This window comes from Malurus melanocephalus, unplaced genomic scaffold (assembly GCF_030028575.1).
Source record: "Malurus melanocephalus ecotype Western Australia unplaced genomic scaffold, MMel_1.1 scaffold_141, whole genome shotgun sequence".
Classification (NCBI taxonomy): Eukaryota; Metazoa; Chordata; class Aves; order Passeriformes; family Maluridae; genus Malurus; species Malurus melanocephalus.
In genome coordinates, this window is record NW_026623373.1 from 141,051 (window position 1) to 157,643 (window position 16,593).

The 16,593-nt window shown below is 39.5% G+C and overlaps 1 protein-coding gene across 2 annotated transcripts; it reads right to left on the reverse strand.

Moving 5' to 3' along the window:
- Nucleotides 1-6: 6 nt before the first annotated feature.
- Nucleotides 7-16,085, reverse strand: LOC130576429 (Y+L amino acid transporter 2-like). Of its 2 annotated transcripts, none has more exons than XM_057371103.1 (12): nucleotides 16,021-16,085; nucleotides 14,926-15,097; nucleotides 14,182-14,321; nucleotides 10,434-10,951; nucleotides 9,188-9,313; nucleotides 6,497-6,641; nucleotides 5,495-5,618; nucleotides 4,658-4,761; nucleotides 4,258-4,354; nucleotides 3,051-3,200; nucleotides 633-816; nucleotides 7-149 (listed from the first exon to the last, which is right to left on the reverse strand). In XM_057371103.1, exons 4-12 carry the CDS (start codon nucleotides 10,933-10,935, stop codon nucleotides 58-60), a joined length of 1,524 nt encoding a protein of 507 aa, XP_057227086.1. In that variant the 5' UTR covers nucleotides 10,936-10,951; nucleotides 14,182-14,321; nucleotides 14,926-15,097; nucleotides 16,021-16,085; the 3' UTR covers nucleotides 7-57. The 2 variants fall into 2 exon arrangements, with proteins under 2 accessions (XP_057227086.1, XP_057227085.1); XM_057371102.1 differs by having other exon boundaries at nucleotides 14,926-15,040; nucleotides 16,021-16,072.
- Between the last annotated feature and the right edge of the window lie 508 nt (nucleotides 16,086-16,593).

Here is a 16,593-nt window from a genome sequence, read left to right on the forward strand (position 1 = left end):
ATAAAAATTGTTCCAGATAGGCGATGTCAAGGCACAATTCTCAATGTTGAGGCAACTCTATTTATTCTTAGCTGCTGTAGGTTCCATGTCTATGTCCAGGTCCGACAGAGCACAGTAGAAGAGCATCTGAACATATTTTGTTGTTGTGGCTGTATTGGCAAAAAAGTGTGAAGCAGTTATATCTTAGACATACATCTGGATTGTGAGGATTTGAAAGCATTACACAGATACTTAAAACTACCCTTTGATCAAATCAATTAGTTGTATTTTATAAATATCTAAAGGCAAAAGTAATCAATAAATAAACTGGAATTCTTCTTTAATCAGATTTTCATCAASATTTTCATTGAATTGTCCAATTGACAGCTGAGTTCAAAGTGAATAAAAATATTAAAGTTTTGCTTTTCAAGRCTGCTTGAATTTGAGGACTAGCAACTACCCTTCATGCCAGTAATTAATTATTTCATTGTTTCTGAAAGTATGTGGACTTCTCTGATTTGGATGTTCCATTTCTTAGATGGAAAGTGAAGCAAAGGTTTTCTAGTATCTCTGCCTTCCAGGGTGTTAAAAATTATTCTGTATTTCTTCTGACCAAGATTTTGGCATAATAATTAGGACATGACGTTGCTTACCAGAGAGCCAATGTAGGTATTTAGGTCGTTTTTCAACTGGTAGATAGACTCCTAAATAATATGCAGGAATGCCTGAGAAGGCAATACCAACACCAATAAGGGAATTGAYTGTGTCACTGTAGAGAGGCACTATGACCAGGAAAAGGGAGCACAAACAATATACTATCGGGAAGAAAAGGCTAAGCTGTGGAGACAAAAACAAATTGAAAAATGTGTTAAAAGATGCAACAAATAGTCTATTGTAAAAATCCAAGCTTTGCAGATTAAAGTTAGACATGTCAATAATAAAAGCATATACTGAGTCTTTTGACTGCCTACATTCAAYGTAATTTGTTAGCTTCTGTGTACGCTGCTGAGAGATTCCTATTTGGTACACATCTTACCATCTGACTATTTTATTTTTTTCAGGACTGCATAAACGCAGTTTCTTTACAATTAGTAAAAGATCAGTCTTTGAAACAAGTGCTGTAAAACTAAGCAGTAATGGATAGCTTTCTCTCCAACTTCAACTCTGAATTTTTAAGTGTAGTTTTGGTTGGTAACTAACTCACTGACCTTCAAGAACCAGCTTGATGCTGTAGAACTAATGGACTGATTTACAACCATTTTGTGTGGGCACTTAACAAATATCATCCCACAAATAAGGAAAGTTGGRCCATGAAGCTGATAAGAAGACTGGAGCACCTTTCCTGTGACAACAGGCTGGGAAAGTTGGGRATGTTCAGCCAAGAGCAGAAAAGGCTGCATGGAGAGCTCACAGCAATATTCCATAGCAATCTTAAGGGAGCCTACAGGGAAGCTGGAGAGAGATTCTTCAGCAGGAACTGAAGTGATAGGACAARGAGTAATGGGRACAAATTGAAAGAGGGGAAATTTAGGTTAGGTACTAGGAAGAAATTCTCCACATGGAAAGTGGTGAGACACTGGAACAGGTTGCCCAGGGAGGTYRTGGACASTCCARCCCTGGCAGTGGTTCAAGGCAAGGYTGGATAAATCCTTGAGCAACCTGGTCTAGGCTGGGACTAGATGATCATAAGGGCCCTTCTAACCCTTAACAACTTCTGGTACTATGATTCTATGAAAGTTTCAATAACCTCTTTACGAATTTATTTTTCACTAATTTTTTTTTTTTTACTGTCTGTAATAGTGAGCCTTCTCAAGGGTCCAGGAGTTGACATTTGAATACCAGCTGAAACTCCCAAGAGTTTACTGGTATAAATACTTTTTTTCCTTATAAAGGTTAAAAATGTAAGTTGATGAATAAAACCTGCTACATTTCAAAAAGGRAATGGTCTATGTGGAGTTGTGGTGTCGACTAAGCTGTCAAATGCTGACAGGAATTAAACTGTTATTATCTATAATCTGACTGTAATCCTTGTTTTAGTACAGTCAGAGGCAAAACTGCCAATAAGGGAAGATTTAATCTTTATCTTCCACATATTTTGTGGGAGAGTTTGGAAATGAAGTGTGAACATGCTTCAGGAAAATTTGGTTTGCTATGGGAAATTGGGAAGTTCTCTAGCAAGAGATATTTTGTACCTTTGTTTGAACCTTTTTTTACTTAATCAGAATATTACACTTAAATGGAAAAAAAATGTGTTTGTAAAAATGATGCAGGAGTTTAGGAAGAGAGACTGACAAAGAAGAAATATTTGGTTGGATGTTTATTTGTAATTCTCTTAATTCTTACTGCATCACTGCAGAGCCAAAATGCAGGTCATGGAGCCAACAAATAGGAGCCAGTGCATGGTTTTGTGTGTCTGCTGTGTGTTTCCATCCTTCCTTCCTCGAACAATCATTGGATTAAAACTAGAAAAAGGTTTTAGGCATACTTTGTTCCTGTGCAGTCTCCCTTGCCTAACTGGTAGTCAAATGCTCTTCTAAGTTAATCACTAAACTTGCATTTTACTGTCTATGACCACTACCCAGTGGAAGGAAACATTCAAAATATATTTTATTATTTAAGCTATTGAAGTCCTGCATGATCAGAATTGTGGATATTTATGGGCTTCGGAGGGATTTTGGTGTGTTTGTTAAATCATGTAGGTTTGATCAGAGTGTTAACCTCTCAGGAGCCTCCATCACCAGCTCTCCTGAGGTCTGCTATTCTTCCAGGATGGGCTAGGAACTCCAGAAATTTATGTATTCCTTATTTATTTGAAACAAAAATTACTGTAAGTCCGAATGTAAGAAGAATAAGTGGGATATATCATTTCAACCTCACAGCAAAACTACCAGAAGAATTATTCTCATGGACTCTAATGGGTTTTTCTCCTTTGTCTTGTATTTTGAAAGACTTTCTATGGCTAATAAATAGTCAATAAAATAACTGGTACTGTTATGGTTGTGGTATCAAAGATCACATAAACACATGCATTAGCTGGCTTTTAGAGCTTTCTTCCTCTCTTGTTTACTTACTTTAACAGGCCGTGGTCTATCAGGCTGAGTATATCTTAAAGTTATTAGTCCTGCAATAGACAGACCCACAAAGAACCAGTAGTTGAAGCAGTAGTAATTGATAAGGAGGAAAACATCTTCCACAAGGAGATAAAGCAAAGTCATTAAGCCCTGGAGATAATAAAAACAAAGACCTTTTTAATGTGAAAATAAAGACAGAGTAAAATTATAAACTGGCCCGTTTCYAACATATTTGTGTAGACTTAGGAGATCAGGTCCTTGCAAGAAGGACTCAGTCCACTCATAAATTGAGATAATTAATTTTATGGCCTGTAGGTGTGCTATACTGCCTGCACAGAAAGACTTAAACCATTTCAATGTCTATTTTAAGAGAGCAGAAAAAATTTCTACTTTCCACATGAAAAATATGATTGGTGGTGTATTAAGAGAGTACAGGTCATATTACTAGTTACAATTACTATTACTACTACTCTTGGCAAACAGAATCCCTGTGAGAAGAGTGTTCATAAYGAGATTATAACTTGTAGCAAATTATTTGTTGTCAAACAGAACCAGTATGATAATCTGTTCATAAACAATGTGTAACACAAGGCAATGGCAAATACCAAATAAAATGTGTTCTCCARTATGTGGGTTATTTATGAAAATAATTTCCACTAATTCTATAACTTTTGGTTCCACAATTTTGTGTCACAAGATCTCATTTGTATAGTGACAGCAGAAAAAAGTCAATGTAGCTATACACATCCAATGCTAGAAAATTTAATTTTAAGGRCTTTGTCACTCCTGTTATAACTAAAGTTGCAGGACATCTGCCTACGGCAGTCTAAGAGATGTTCCTTGACATATTCTCCTCCAGTGACACTCTGAAAACTCACATTAAAGACTTAAACAGCTTCTGTCTATACCATGACATATTTAGCCATTCTCTGTTCCTCAGCAATGCTATTGTATTTCTCACTAATATTGTTTGGAGAGCATATGAACGTCAACCAAGCCATTCTCTTTGTATTGAAAAAAAAACCCCTATCAGACAAAATAACACCCATTTCCACCCCCTCAATGAATTTTATAAGTTGTGGATATTTGCAGAAGATGTCTCAGGGCAGGAGAAGCCCATGAGAAGCCCAGGGCAGAGCAGAGGTGTTTTACCTGAGGTCCAAACCCCAACTGCCCCAGGCAGGCACAAGGCTGGGGTGTCACTTACATTGAACAGGAGAGCAGGGACTGGTGTSAAGCACTTTATGTGAATCAAGCTCAGACTGACAGGGAGGTGTCCTTCCCTAGCTCCAACATAGAAAAGTCTAGAAAAAGACGAAGGAAACTCAACCAGACAGCCAAGGAATAGCTTGTTGCTTCCTAACAAAGCAAAGAAATAATTCYTTAATTACCRTGTTGTAAGTTCTGCTCTTGTCTCRAGTGGCTTTAGTTTATCAAATGGTGCTGATCATAAGGAGACGTCTAATTGTAACAATCCTCCATCATAAATCAACAACTTCACATGGCAAAAATTACCTGTGTCACTTTTACCAAGCAGTAGTAAAGAATGCAGATTAGCAATAAATYATTCCTTTTCAGTTATTTAAAATAAATCTTATACTTCATACCTAGACGCTGCAATAATTGATGAGTTTAACCCACTATAGCAAGACATGGCCACTGCTATAGGAATTATCCACTTGGCATGACTGAGGGTTTCACCTCCAAACGTCTGTAACAGGAAACAAAAAAGTAATGGTGAGGCCCACTATGTTAAGCACATGGGTAATCCTGAGCAACTCTCATGAAAACATCATCATCATCCCAAATGTAGTGTCATAGCCCATGCTTTCTCATTACATCCAATAATGACATGGGAAATTAGAAGTAGAAAAGCTGATCAGGATCAAAATATAAATGGCAGATACATTAAAAAAAGGTTTTTTTAAAAACATTCTAAACCTAATTAAGTCAATGATGCAAAAGAAGATGATGCATTGGCTTTKAAGTATTCTGACAAATCCCAACTGTAGTAATCCATGAATTATAATTTTACTTCTTATAAAACACTGACAAGGTTTTAAAAAAACTTTTGAGTGCATACTTCTACATTGAAAATATTGCTGTGGTCCTGCAGCATTAAACATTACACACTGTACATTAGAATGAAAATAAAAAATCCTGTTTCTCCAACCACCCAGACTTTCTACAGCTCTTTGATCCTAAAAGCATCTTTYCAATGATTTACTGTAAAGAGCAGGATTTACACAGTATAGAAGAGGATTTTTCAAGAGCAGATTTATCTCATACATTCTTGACATGCACCTTCTAAKATACTGGTACTCTTACATGAAAAAAGGTGTTTTAAGCAGCCTTCAGCATGACAGTATTTCAGCTGTTTGCCAAGTGTGCTACCTGAAATTTTACTGTAGTGTCTTTTGTTTGGGTTGTGTTCCACAACTTACCACAGCCACTGCGTCACTTGTGAGGAGAGCTGGCATGTCCAACACTACATAGTATGCTATATTAGTCAACAGGTAAATAATAGCTACAATAGGCATTGAAATGGCAATGGAAAGAGGCAGATTCCTGCAAAAGGAAAATGGAAAAATTATTTCCTGTTCTTTAAATGAGAAATACTTAAATAGAAGATTGTTYCCAGATTCAAACATTTGTGAACGGATACTTCCATCATTTCCTGTAATCCATCCCTTGAATCACAAGGTAACAAAATAACATGCAGCCACGTGTGGAACAATGCCATAAAAAGCTTAATTTGTTGCTTGTGCGTCTGTCACAAGTTTTTTAAAAAACCCTTAAAGTTTATACATGTACATTTAATATACTTTTATATGAAGCAATTTAAGAGAGCACTCAAACAACAAGATCTAAGTGCACCCTTAGGTATTTTCTTGATTGTGGCATTTTTTTCCTGACTCATAACCTATATCCCAAGACAAGGCRGACTATGTCATCTTGAACAGCTGATGCAAACAATTCCCACAGGGCTGACATCCCTACAGAAGGGAGGAGATTATATTTGCCCATAAACAGTAATGCTGAAAATCACAACATAAAAGCCATAAATCTGAAACAGTCTTACTCTGCTGATGACAAAAAAAAGCCCTGGAAAAATATTTCTAATGGAGAAGAAGTAGGGAATTTTAGAGGACTCGATGGACCTTTGCTTTTCCTTGCTTTCAGCAGGGATTTGTTTTCCTTCTTGAAATACTACAGTCTAAAGTAAAGATGTAAAATACACATATATAGGCAAATGACTAGTTAGTGTGATAAAATTGATGAATGAGCACAATAATCAGAAAGAGTTCTGCTGCTTACTCCCTCATTTGAAAAGAGTAAGTTTTTTGCAGAGAAAATAATTTGACTAATTTCCAATCAGAAACAAAAACAGAGTAGTTTGTCCTGCCATCACCTGGCAGTGATTCAAAGGAAAAGCATATGTGTACCTCTTTGGATTCTGCATTTCCTCGGTGACATAGTTGAGCGTGTCCCATCCTGAGTAGGAGAAGAGGGCAGAGTAGAGAGCCAGGGCAATCATCCCCGGGTCTGTTGCTGAGCCCTGGAACGGAGCTCTCAGGTTTTCCGTCTCCCCTGTACAAACGGCAGGTACCAACTGCATGTTACATTTCAAGGATTACAACTTAGAAGGACACTACACCCAAAGTGCCAGCTGACTGGAAGGAAATAACCCCCCACTGCACCCAGGTTCCATTACTGTATCTAAAAGTGCACAGCTTACATTTTTGCTGAACAAACGGCAAAGTTTCAGTCAGTTGCTCAGGCAGCTACACTTGCACAGGGAGAAAACAGAACACATTTTCCCGTCTATTATTTGGATGTGACTTTTGAATGCTACCAGAATTCACTGAGTCCTCTTCTGGCATTACTGCCAAGCCTACCAAAGAAGGGAACCRTACCAAGGGAATGCAGTACCTTGTCAGCCAGGCTGAGGTACTTGGGAAACCAAATTTTAGCTCCTGAATCTGTTTCACTTTTCTTCCTAAATACCTTTTATTTACAGATTTTATAATCAGGTAAATCAGTGGCCACTAGAGGGGGACCTCCTGTAGGAATGATTTTCAGTGGGATGCTTTAAYCCACAAGGGTGTTCCCCAAAACTGGGACGAGATTTAAAAAATTTTCCCTTTTAAAACTCTGCTCTAGTTTAGCWCCATCAGGGGTTGAGATGAAAACCTGCAGAATGCTGCAAAATAGGTGAAATGTTAATGAAACTGTGAAAGCCTTCACTGCCATCCTGGAAAGGGGAAGAAAGGCCTGACTGAGTTTGCGGCAGGAAGTCTACCACGAATGAAAATGGAAGTGAGTTAAGTATTAAAGGAAGACAGAAATATGATGAAACCTCAATCAGGAAAGAAATGTCTTCATTGTAAAATGAAAGCACTGATTCAACCAAGAAGTTTATAGATATTGCAACAGCAATTCAGTTATTGAAGAGCAGTAGACTGAACCAAAGAAGGGAAGCAATGAGATGTACAAATGCTTTGGAGAAGAAAATGGTTTGAAGAAAAAAGAAGGAAAAATCCAAAATGATCAAGAAAAGGTTTCTGGGGTTTTTTTGTGGTTTTTTTTTTTTTTTTGGTTTTTTTTGTTTTTTTTTGCTAAAGACAGCTCATATTCAAAATCAGAGGTATATCCAAGCACATCAGAAGAAAAATGGCAGAAAAAACCTACATAACTGTTCTTTTCATTAAAAACAGATGCTGAGTTTAAAAGTCATTGACCTGATCACAGCTTCCTCCACAAGTCTCCATCATTTCTCCTTCCAGTCCTTCCTGTATTCCAGTGCTCAGTTCTGCTTAAACAAAGAAGAGATGAGACCCTTACTACCAGAAAAAGCTCCTCACCATGTTTCCTCGGTGCTTTAACCCTGCCTGAYCCCACAGAGCAATGCAGAGGAAACAATGTGGAACAAGAGGGAGCAGCCCCTKGGTCCAACAGCACACCAGGATGGAACAGGATGAAGTTTTGAACGAGAAGGAGAAATTTTGAAAGCAGGCGGAACACTGCTAAAGAGGTGACATCACAGAATCACACCTTTGCAAAACTGCAGTGTTTTTTTGAGGGGAACTATTCGTTCGTGCAACTGTGACCCTTCAGCAATGCACCTCTGAATCCCCATGTTCCTGCTCTTAGGATTGGCTTTGGTTGTCCAGGTTTCTTTAGACGTTAACCATTTGGTGACATCCACAGACAGTGGCTAAACAAAAGAGCTTTCCTAAAGTCTGGTGTAGCTTTACAGTGTAACAGCTGACACAACTGCAGCCAAGGAAAGGAGGAGGCCAGCAAACATGGAAAAGCAAGCATGCTCATTATGCTTTATAAGCTAATTTAGCAAGAGAAAAAGGTACCTCCTAATCAGAAGAGGGGAAAACATCTTTATTTCAACTGAATAAAGATAAAATRGCTATACAATTTAAGAATTTCAAAGGAAATGAAAATGTAAAAACTTAGTAATCTAAACAGCAGAGCTGGAACTGGAAGAGACTTAATTGTGCCAGAGGCCCAAATTAATGAAATGAAATCTATTGCCATGTGCAAAGTTTACACCGGAATTACTCTCCAGCTTTTCATTGTGTTCAATTCAGTCCAGTTATTGCTGAGAGGAGGTGGCTCATCTGTGCTGTGATGCTTTMCAATAACACCATAGCTCAGTGATTCACAGAACTTCACTGTTACCATCTCCTTTGTTTCTAGGAACAAACTTGCCCTCCCTCAAATCGCCCCTATGATTTACCCTCTCTGATCCCCTCCCTGGACAGGGTGCTGTGGGTGAGGTGGGGAAACTGCAAGGAGCAGTGCAATTTCTGTTTCACTGTCCTGTTTTAGGACAGGTAGTAATGCATGAATCAGACACTAAGGCTGACTTTAAACTAGTCAGCAGTAAAGTAATGTTAATTCAACTGCTATTTGCTATTCAGAAACACAGGGCTTGGCTTCAATAATTAACCCCACATTTGTTAACAAGACATAAAATTCATCTGACCTTCCTGTGGCAGATCTTTTTTTTCCAGAATAAACAACACTTCACGTGTAAGTCTAGAGGATCTCCCTGTATGGATTTTGAAACTCACGTATGGTTCAATTCTAGAATTTAGGTAAATGAAAATTATTCTTACCTTTACCAATTTTGTAAAGACCGACAGATATCACCAAGATAAGAGCCATAATTTTTGCATATGTGAAAGCATCTTGTACACGGGTACCCCACTTCACATTAACACAATTAATAAATGTTAAGGAACCTGCAGAGAAAAAGAATATGCATGAAAGTAGCACTAGATGTTTAATATCACTTAAGCCACATTTTAAATCTATTTTTCCGGATAGCAGCCATCTTTCAAGGAGTAAAACTGAATCAAATTTCACCACTTCAGGACCACCCAGATTTATTAAGATGAAATATCTGGTTTAAAAATTACACAATGGTTTTATTAAGGATACTGTTTTCATGACAGAAGGTAAGACAAACCATGTCAGTTTTTGAATTTTAGGACTAACTCCTACTCCATTTAAATAACATTTAAGTTGTATTAAACTCAACAGAGTTTGCTTATATGCAAGTGACAATATTTCTTTATATCCTGTATATCACAGATTCCTTTATGATGAGTTAAACTCTAGACTAGGTTCAGAATAAGGACAACTTCTACACAAAAGTAATTTGGGTGCTGTGGATAAGACACGGAAYTGAGCCAGGCCAGCAGCATGCAGTTTCTCTGCACCCATGGCTTGAAAGCTGTGTTATTCACACTTTGGCTCTGAGMCTGAAGATTGCATAGCACATACTTAGAGAGTCCTCTGAGTCCCAGTTTTGAAASAATCTAACAAAAATAACAAATTAGCTGGTTGCAGAGAGCAGGTGGGATCAACTTGTTTTCCTTTCCTCCTTTTGGACCTGGCAGCAGGTCCAGCCAGAGACTGAGCCCATGTGCCCATCTGCTCTCACTGCAGCACCCACAAATGGCATCACAGGCAACTTCTCCCTCTTGCAATGCTGTGATTCAAAACAGAGATAAATGAGGAAGGGCAAGGATATGCATTGGTGCCAAGTATGAAGCCCAGCTSCTGGAGTTGAGAGCAGGACAAAGTGGCATGGTGACCTAGAGTACTCTCAAGCATAGATCAAAGTGGGTTATTTCTTATCTAGAAGTCTTGTTGGTCTTTGCTTCTGTTTCCTTGACCTGCCTACAATCTACATTTCAGTTTTGAAAGGAAGAAAAAGGGTTTTGTAATGCTCAAAATGAAAATAATTTAGAAATCATTCTATATAGATCATTTTCATAGAATGCAAAGAAAMAGAAGTTTAGAAAAACCTCCTCTGGCCATGTACAATTACAGTTCTTAACTTCTAGCCATACTTACATATACATGCAGCTGCAATCAACCTGACTGCATCATATGGTGGTTCACAATGGGGAAAAATTGGCTGAACAATATAGTTAGCAAAAGTGATGGCTATMACTGCCTGAGTTGTTGGTTCAATAATTAGCAAGGAACACCAGAGTCTGATGAAGGCCACAAAGGGCCCAAATGCCTCCAGGATRTAGGCATAACTGCCTCCAGATTTCACGATGGATGTTCCCAGTTCAGCGTAACACAAAGCTCCAAACAGAGAAAAAATCCCACCAAGTGCCCAGATGACAAGTGAGAGTCCATAGGAAGCGCTGTACATTARAACACCCCTGGGAGATACAAATATCCCAGAGCCAATCATGTTCCCTACAATTAAAGTAACTCCATTTAGCAATGTGATCTCTTTTTTCATCTGCATTTTTTCACTTGTCTCTGCCATGTTGTCTGTTCCAGCTTTTGCATTCTTAGAKCTGGATTTTTTATTGCAGCACGTTTGCCAAGGGGTCGGCATCTTCAAATTACATTACCTGAAAATAAGAAAACATATTTTGTAATGCATATGGCATCGGAGACATGGATAAAATAATCAATACAGGGCATAAATGATACAAAAAACAACTATTTTGCCTGCTTTTGTCTTGCAGTCCAGGAACTGCTCACTACTGAATTTTATTAACTTTCATAATTCCATAGCTTTTCAATGGATAAATAGGAGGTCATTGTCCTTGGTTATAGATTCTGAAGCTTTGTTAACTCTCTGTTCACTATTATGATTTGTCTTGAATTGTAATTCTATGTTACATTATTGAAAATACTTCAGGGAAAAGGGAGACACTGTACCCCTGGAAACATGTTCTAATACAGCTGGAGTGTCCTCTACAAGAATATCTCTTCCTGAATTTTGCTCTTATCCTGGAAACAATTTTATTTCATTATTATTTGTTTCATAAAAAGACATTAATTTGAAAACTGTTCTGCTGGGCAACAAAAGAGAAAAGAGAGAAAGAGATCCTCAAAACCTCTCACTTGACAAAGGAATTGTTAGTATGAGGATWGAAAAAGAATTTTAGCTGCTCTTAGGGATGAGATTGCTGCTGCAGTAGTTTTGTTAGCTATTAACCTCATGTGACTTCTCAGAAGAAGCCACTAACATTCACAGGGATTGAGCTGGAACACTCTGTCCCTGGAACGCTTGTATGTAAAAGAGTCCAACAAAACATGCCTGTAAAAGCATCTCCCTCTGGTGCTCGCAGGACAAGATCCAAGGTTGCTGGGAGCTGGGAAAAACAAATTAACTGCATGGATCCATCGGCCKCAGGCGCACGTGCACAGCTCTGGGGCTGAGCTCCCCGGGGATGAGGAACCCAGGGCTGCAATCCCAGTCCTTGGGTCCTGAGGTGTATAAAGGTGCTTAGACCAATGGCGAATTTTTGGTGGCTGTCTCAAAAACCATTTGTTTCTCCTTCCCTTCCCCCCTCCACACACATTCAAAAGCACTCCCAAAGATAGCTTCCCCAAAATCCTATGACCTAGATCCAAGTTCCCCAAGCAGAACAAAGCTYATCCATGCAACACTGGCAAAACCCTTTTGATTACAAATGTTTTTACATTTACACATTACATATGATTCACAAATTTATGTTGTTAAAATGTGGGTCAATGGCCAGTTTAAAACAATCTGCYCTCCCCAAACTTCTGAAAAGTTTGYTTTACTTTGTAAAGTATGACTATTTCAGCAGCCCTGAATATATTATAATTCTATGCATTCMTTCCCAGCTTTTTGATGAAACTCACTTTCCTAATTGACCAAACAGCAAACGAGGCCGGATGAGTACTAAAAATTAAAAGATGCGAACTCTCTCTAAAGATTAAATGCTTTTCTCATCCCAGTGGCACTTTCTCTAACAGCAACAACACTGTGGGAACATCAAAATAAAGTTAAATATTAGCTCTTGCCATAACTCTCCAAGCATGACTGCAGACTCCCATTTTTTTTGCTGACCTCCTCGTCACACACAGGTGACTCCTCTTACTTCCCACACTATCCCTCTATGAATAAAAAACATCATCCTGGTTTGAAGGGAGAAATTTCATGCATCCAATACAACATTCATATATCTTCCTTAAAATTCCTGATAAGTCTTACCAGTTTCATTCTGTATGACAGAAAGGAGAAAAAAGTCACTCTCCCCTCACCAAAATACAACTCATACAAGTTCTCAGCAAAGTTATGCTATTAAGAAAATTAGTGGAATATAGGAAATAGTCTCCTATACAGATTTCCCCATATAATAGCAAAATAGTAATTTGTCAAGTGTATAAATAACTTTCTTCTGTTTTCATCACTGCCTGTTACATTCYAGGCAGTGATGAAAATAATTTGAGAATATGCCCAGTGTCTGTTAACTCTTTATCTCTTTTATAGCTTCTGCTACTTTGTTTCTACTGAACTATTTTGTTTCTTTCTAGTTCTGTCCTACTGTCGTCACTGTCACTTTATCCACATGCCACCATCTTCCCTTTSTGGGACCATCACTGCTGCTTCTGTCTCAAGCTGGTGTGCCAGGAAGCTTAAGCTGAGAAGCTTAGATGTTAAAAAATTCTTTAACAGCTCTTCTCTATCATTTGGACATTTAGGTCACATTTTGAGGGTGCAAATAATCCAAGTGAGAGCCTTCTCTCTAGGAGAACTTRCTGGGGACAACCATCAGAGCTTATGTGCTTCCATATGAAGTTACAGACTTTTGAAGTCTTACAAACTGCTCCACAGTGTTCCAGAGGAACTGAGGTGCCTCTATTCATTAGTGCATTTTGACATTTTCATCTTTTAATTCCAGAAATAATCAGCAGGTCTCAGAAGATTGACCAAAAGTTAAAAAAAAAAAAAAAACAGGCATGTGCATTTATATTAATAGCTATTGGAACATGAAATCAGATGAGCAAGCAGTTTTCAACATGACCAAAAATATGTAACTGAAACTTCAAAACACTAATACTGAGTACGAGCATCAACAGGTCTCAAAGGGACTATTTATGGCAAATTGTACTGTTGAACATGTCCCAGTGAGGAAAGCAAACAAAACAAGATTATGCAGTATGAGGAAACAGCATAAAATAAAATGCTCTTAGAAATGATAATTCTAAAGACTCAACAGAAACAAAAATCCACTTTGATATAATCTGAAGCAAACAYATCTCACTCAATAGGAAAAAAGCATATCTCCTTTTGTTTTTCAAATTCTATGTTTATAAAAATATTTAATGAATCATTGCTTCACATGCTCCAGATGTATTACTGTGGTCATACACTGGCTATCCCACAGGAAGGACTTGTCCCGCCCTCAGCACTCCATTCCCACACCAAAGCAAAGCACAGGGGAGATGGGAGAGAAGAGGAAGGTGTTAAAATGAGAAGTTAGCACTTAGCAGAGGGCAGTGCTTGCTTCCTTTAGCAGAAAGGCTGCAGTGATAGAACAGCGACCCTCAGGCTGCTGCTCTAAACAAACAAATCTGTTTCACCCGGGCGGGTAAGTTACGCGCTCTCTCACTCTCCATTTAGCCTTGCCTTACCTGCTATTTTTATTACAGCAGCATGAATACTAAAATCAGTCAATAAGAGCTTTCAAGAAGGATCTCAGACTCTCCTGGAATGTGGTTTCTCCAAACAGCGTCAACCGAGGTTGTTAGCCGTCTTCTGGGCAGAGGTTAGCGTTAATGAATGCAAGAGCACTAACTTCGGGTAAAAACGAGTACTTACCGACCAAAGGGCATCTGGAAGGAGCTGATCCAGCAGGTCTTGTCATTGGAAGGGACGCAGACGGGAGCAGTAATTCACACAAAGTAAAATATTTGAAAACAAGGAGCCTGGCATCATGTTGCGTGTTCCGTTCTGTAAGCCTTAATGATCCAAAGGAATAATAAAAACAAAATCTGAAATTCCCTGCAAAGATTGCACAATTCCAGATGCCTGCAAGTYTGTGGTGTACGTGCCAAAGAAATGTTTTGGCAATAGGATATTTTTGCAGGGATGTTGTTCCTTGCTGGACAGAGGSGCTGAGCACCATGTTCCTTAATCGGGGCCTCTGTCATCCTAAAGTCTTTTTCTTCTGCCAGGGTAATGTTAACAAACCATAGTGTAAACCCACATATTTTCAGGAATGCATAAGAACTTTCACTCTGAAATTTGAACTTGAGTTTGTCCTGTTTCTGATTTGGGGCACCAAACTGATTGTGTTATACTGAGGGACTCTGCTATCAGACCACTTTTATATTGTCTGTATATCCTGCTCCCAAGCCAGTTGTCCCATCCCGCTGTGGAAAGGATTCTTCTAATAGATTTCTCCGACAAAAARATCAAGTGCAAACGCAGCAATACTATATCTGAGAACTGTTTATTGATAAAGAAAGCTAAGTGTTCCTAATAAAGGGGGACAAAAAAAAAAGGAATAAAGAAGGAAAAAGAGAGACAAAGAGACAGACAGAATACCAGAGAGATCCTTACCCGGGCACCCCATTGGCGTCAACTTGGCAGATGAAACGTGTCCTCTGCGTCGAGTCTGCACGGCTCCCGGGCGGGTTGGGCGTGATTTCCAAACAGCAGCGGCTGCRTGTCCCTCCTGTGGGTGAAGAACRGGCTGCCGTGGCTACGGGCACACTCRTGGGGCTGTATCACACTTTCGATATAAACATGTGGTTTAAATCAGAAGTGACAAGGTGCTTATGAGGCCTATTAATTCAAAACTTTCTATAGCCTTTTTTATACATTATCAATATACTGTAATAACTATTAACATATTATTAAAATACAATGTAATCACTTTCAATATWTTATCAATGATAGCCTTTTTATATATTGCTATAAATTTTTTAATAGTGTATTAGCAACATATAGTGTACCAGCTGCACGTAATCTAACCAGCTGGATTAGTACATAGATATGTGAAATCACCAAGAGGCATAAATCAGAAAAAGTTCTGAAGAAAGTAGATAGGTAGATGCTATAAACAAGGAACAATAGAGAGCACTAATGAGAACTTGGCAGAAGTACGGGACAGTCAGCAAAATAATTGAAAATTATGACTTGAAGGACTAGAAAAAGAACATGAACACCACAACTGCGCATGCCCTGAAGACAAAGGTGAAAAGTCCACCATGATGAAGAGGATGGTATCTCATTAGGGGGAGACCCCCGCGACCGCCGAATTGAGGATAACACATGCACACTTGTAAAACTGTGATATCGTGTATTTCCATGCCCATGTATAGTGGTGGGTGTATGGTGGGCATATGGGGGGCAGTGACAATGTTCCTGTTACACCATGCTCACTGTATAAATATGTGCTMATTTGAAGCAAAGGCAGGTAAGTTAAGAAGAGAAATCCCCCTCACCTCCAGTGCTACACCAGTGCTGTAATAAACAAATACCTATAGCTCGACAGACACCAGTCTATGGGGTTTTATTTCTAAGCCTTTTTCAGGCATCACAATGTTCATGTTACACCATGCTTACTGTATAAGTATGTGCTAATTTGAAGCAAAAGCAGGTGGGTTAGGAGGAGAAATCCCCCTCACCTCCAGCGCTGCAATAAACAAATACCTCTTCTATGGACACCGGTCTGTGGAGTTTTATTTCGAGGCCTTTTTCGGGCATCAGGCGGCTGCGGGCGGCTGCGGTGAGCAGCCTGGCAAATGCTGGCTGCGTACGGGCTGGCGGCTGCGGGCTGCTCCCGGACATACGGTGGCGAACACCGGCTGCGGGCGGGCTGCGGCTGCGGGCAATGCCGGACACACGGCTGCGGCTGCGGGCAATGCCGGACACACGGCGGCGGCGGCTCCGTCGGGGAGACAACGAACACGATGCGATGAGCTGCCTCGCTGAAGCGGCGAAACGGCAGGTGCAGCCAGGGAAGGCAGACAGGGAGGGCAGCCAGGGAAGAAGCAGGACCACGGGCAGGGAAAAAAATAAGAAAAGCGAGGCGGGAAGGAGGGCCAAGCTGACCCTCCAGGCAAGCCCTGCTACTTCCAAGATAACCGAAAGGAAACGGGTGTGTTGTAGTTAGCTGCTTTTATGTGCCACGCCCTCCTATCGTATGATTTCCCGCGCGTCTTTCCCGCGCGTTTTTCCCGGGCATCCGGATATCTGCCTCGCCAGCGAGGGTGTTTGCAGACC